This window comes from Anarrhichthys ocellatus, unplaced genomic scaffold (genome assembly GCF_004355925.1).
Source record: "Anarrhichthys ocellatus isolate YVR2014 unplaced genomic scaffold, GSC_Weel_1.0 scaffold21, whole genome shotgun sequence".
Classification (NCBI taxonomy): Eukaryota; Metazoa; Chordata; class Actinopteri; order Perciformes; family Anarhichadidae; genus Anarrhichthys; species Anarrhichthys ocellatus.
Window position 1 is genome coordinate 2,051,233 of NW_022280051.1, and position 4,004 is coordinate 2,055,236.

The 4,004-nt window shown below is 48.5% G+C and overlaps 1 protein-coding gene across 1 annotated transcript in view; it reads left to right on the plus strand.

Moving 5' to 3' along the window:
• snd1 (staphylococcal nuclease and tudor domain containing 1) overlaps positions 1–4,004 on the plus strand; it is a 153,447-nt gene that overhangs the window by 11,947 nt on the left and 137,496 nt on the right. The window contains exon 10 of the mRNA XM_031858890.1: positions 3,081–3,185. Within this exon, the coding sequence (XP_031714750.1) occupies positions 3,081–3,185 (105 nt within the window). The remainder of the gene's footprint in view (positions 1–3,080; positions 3,186–4,004) is intronic.

Sequence of the window (4,004 nt, forward strand, 5' to 3'; positions counted from 1 at the left end):
CCCCCCCCCCCCCCCCCCCCCCATGCTTGTCCCTGTGACATTTGTCGGCACCTAATACTGCAATGCTCCGGCTCTCCCAGGGACGCATCTATCCATCAATCCCATCATCATGCACTCCGCTCCCCTTCTCGTCCACTCTCCTTTTCACTTCTTATTATCTGAGTGATGGATAGAGTGGAGGAGGCTGAGCGGGTCCAATCCCCACAAGTCAATGCTGCTGACGAATCTTCCCTTTTTTTTTTCTTTTTTTTTTTTTTTGCTCTCTCTCTCTCTCTCTCTCCCCCCCCCCCCCCCCCCTCTGCTGGGACCAGTGAAGTGGATGTAGGCCATGCCCCAATAGGCTTCCTCTCCCCTCATCTCATCTCCTCTTCCCTTCCCCTCCTCTCCCCTGGGTCACCATCGACCTGAGAGGTGATGGATAAAAGGTGACGTGGTGTAAACCCCCTTTTACCAGCTGCTCATCACCGGCTTGTCAGGAAGACGGTCACTGTTGCTTTCGGAGGACCATATCCATAAGAATATGGAAGTTAAAATGCAAAGCTAGTGTGTATTTGTGATGGGAAGAGAGAGTAGTACACTTTAAAAGGGAAAGAGATGGCACGAGGGCCTCTTGGCTACACTGTATGCTCCACTTAAGATAAGCCAGACAGAATGGTTACAAGGTCAGACGGCTTCTTTAAGGAATCAAGAAGTCTCGTTGGGGGGAAGATGATGAGAAAAAGGGGTGTATTGGTTTGTGCCCCAGTTAAAAAATCAGTCAAGCAATCGGGTCAGAAACTCTGTATTGGTACCTGTCCCCGGATAATGTCCTCACAAAGTATTACATGCTCATCAGCAGCACCCCCGGGGCTGGATGTCAGCTAAAGGTGTTAATGACGGCATCACAAACACCAGTAGTTAACTTGAAACCATGCAATTTGGGTGACAAATCATCTCCACTGGCAGCAGCACTGGGAAGACACATAGGTGTTGCTTTTTTTTTTTTTTTGGAGGGAGAGAGATGCTCTGACACGAGTAATGAGTAAGTCCCGGCCCTGTGGTTAAAGCCAACGTAATGGATCGGACTGACAACCCGACACAGTCCCCGGCAGTAGCCAAGATCCTCCTTTCCTCCGTGACTGATGTTGTCCACTGCAGATGTGGTGTTGGCCGCGGGCAGAAGGTGGCAGTAGATCCCCACCTCTGGAGTGTCGGATTAGCCCAGTGAGTCACGCTGCCCGCCCATTTGTCTTCTCTGCCTGCTCGCGCGACCCTCATGGCAGCTACTTTGCAAAGACTTTTTTTTTTTTTCCCCTCTGCTCTATCTTCCCTATCTCTCCTCCATCTTTTTCCTTCCGCCTCTGTTCTTGTGATATTTGCCGAGAGATTACACTCCGTCTCTCCGGCTCGCTCCATCTTTTCTGTTCCAGTCTATGTCGGCGTGTTGATCTGTCCTCCTTCCTTCGCCTCTCACGTCTCGCCTCCTCCGGCTGATAATTAGCCGGTAAACGCCGAGCCGTTTTCTTCTGCTCCTGCCACATTCTCTCTCTCTCTCTCTCTTGCACTTTATTTACATGGACAGGCCACAAAATGACCTTGTTACAGTGCGAATGTGTGGAGGCCGCGTGCACGTCGCCGTGTGCATTCACGCCCCCCCCCCCCCCCCTCGCGCTTACTCTCTCTCCCTCCTGCTCCCTATATCTCTGTATATCTCTCCCACTCGGCTGGGTGATTAGTATATGATGTATTTTGGCTGCTGTGGTGGGCAGCCTGTTTAGCAAGTGGGCCGGTCTAATTTATTTTTCTCTGGTGACAAATGCAACGGCAGTCTGATTTTTGTTTTCATGGAATAACGAGTCTCCCAAACAGCCTAAAACACCTGGATTTGTGCCTGCCGCACTTTCAAAACTTTCAACTCTCGACAACTCAAAAGGATTTATTTTTTTGGTTATTTTGTTTTTCCACCACACAAACACCCACACGGTCCAAATTGTGCTTGAAACACAGCTCTTTCTCTCTCTCTCTCTCTCTCTCTCTCTCTCTCTCTCTCTCTCTCTCTCTCTCTCTCTCTCTCTTTGGGGACTTCAGCTTGAGCACAGCCTACATGAACCACGGCTGGAGTGATGATGAGGCCATTTAATGCACATGTGGGTGGCAACATGTGTAGGGCGATTGATTTCTCATGTCTCTCGCAAGCGGCCTACTTAAAGGCCTTGGGTTTGGATGCCTCCTCCAGCTCGGTCACATTACACCCCCAATCTGTCAGTGTGCTTGGAAGGGCTGCGACACACAAGATTGGGCTGAGTTCCAAATATTCGCCGGGGCTTTTCTTCATTTTCTCCTTCATACTAGACTCTTGTGAACTGCAATATTGCAGGTGTAGCTTTGAATATCCGCACATATTCTTCTGAACCCGTACCCATAAATTGAGGTTGCTACCTTTTTGGGACGGAGAGAAATAACATCTAAATGCCAAACATAAATTAGTCTGTGGCTTTAGTTACACTTGTAAAGGTCTCCAGAATACAGTGCCTGCCAGCCATTTGTTGGGCAGAGGGCTGCGTTAATGCTCCACCAGTCTATCTTTAACAGGATGTTTGTGTTTTAAAGCCCTTTCTCTTGTACTCTGTCTCCTTCCCTCCCTCCCTTCCTCCCGTGCCAATCCCCCAGATAGCCAAGCGTCCTCGCTCTGTCCTCCAAACCTTGCCGGCCTGCTGGGACGCCTTAGCTCGCTTACTTACTCAGTCACTCAAGGAATCACTCTTTCTTACCTCGCTCTCAGTGCCTTCTACTCGTGACAGCGCACGATCTGCACTGTCACTCTCCTTCCGCCTTTGAATAGATCTCTTCCCCTCCATTTATCCTTTTACCTGCTCCTTCACTTCCCATCTTTCTTTCAGTCTATCTGCTCGCTCACCAAAATGCAATGCCAGTCTTTCGGCAGGCTTTTTTTTTTTTTTCAGGGATTTACCTGTTTTTTGTACCCTTAGATTCATTTCCAATTGAGTTTGTTGTCTTCCTTTTGGCGCTTTGTTCACCCAGCAATGTTTGTCCTTCTGTATTTATTTTACTCAATTCCTCTCTTCTCTTGTCCCTCCTAGGTGATGCAGGTGGTCAACGCTGATGCCATGTTGGTGAAGATGAACTCCGGAGAACTCAAGACCATCCACCTGTCCAGCATTCGGCCCCCTAGAATCGAGGGAGAGGTACAACTAAACCTCTCCGTCTGTCTGCTGTCGTCTGTGTGTGTGTGTACCATAGAAGTTCACCGCGGTCGTTTTACTACGTCAAAAGTAATTGGCTGTCGTTGTCAGTTTTTATGTTGACAACACATGTCACAGGGGCCGTAAAGTGTGACACATACTGTTGCTCTGTCACTGACCCGAATGAGCCGCTGAATTGAGACGCAGCCTTCGTCTGTGTAGAAGAGGCAACCATGGCGGGACTACACACACACACACACACACACACACACACACACACACACACACACACACACACACACACACACACGAGTGAGTCTGAGTCAGTTTAAATGGAAGTATCCTGCTACTTTCTTTACGACGTCAACAGTATCTATAAAAATGACAACTGCTCTGACCATCCCGCTATGTTGATTTTAAATGGGAATGTCAGTTCTACTCGTGTTCCATTTCTACGACGTGTACGCAGCCTTCGCACAGAGTGAGCGGCTGCTTGTGTATGAATAAGTGACTGAATGTGGTCTCATGTGGGAGGGCTTGTGGCCTTGCGTGGTCAGCCAATTAATTAGACGCTCCACGGAGACAACTCTCCGACGTCTTGACAGAGTTGGTTTATTTTCATTTAAAGTCGAACACAAGCCGTTTATATCTCCCTCCACAAATTCCCGAATATCGATCCACCTCCCCCTCCCCCTCTCTCTCTCTCTCTCTCTCTCTCACTCGTGTGCGCTCGATTGTCTGCGATCGCAAGAGCGCCGTGTTGTCACAGAGTGTAGATCTTTTTTTTTTTTTTTTTTTTTTTTTTTTTTTTTTTTTTTTTTT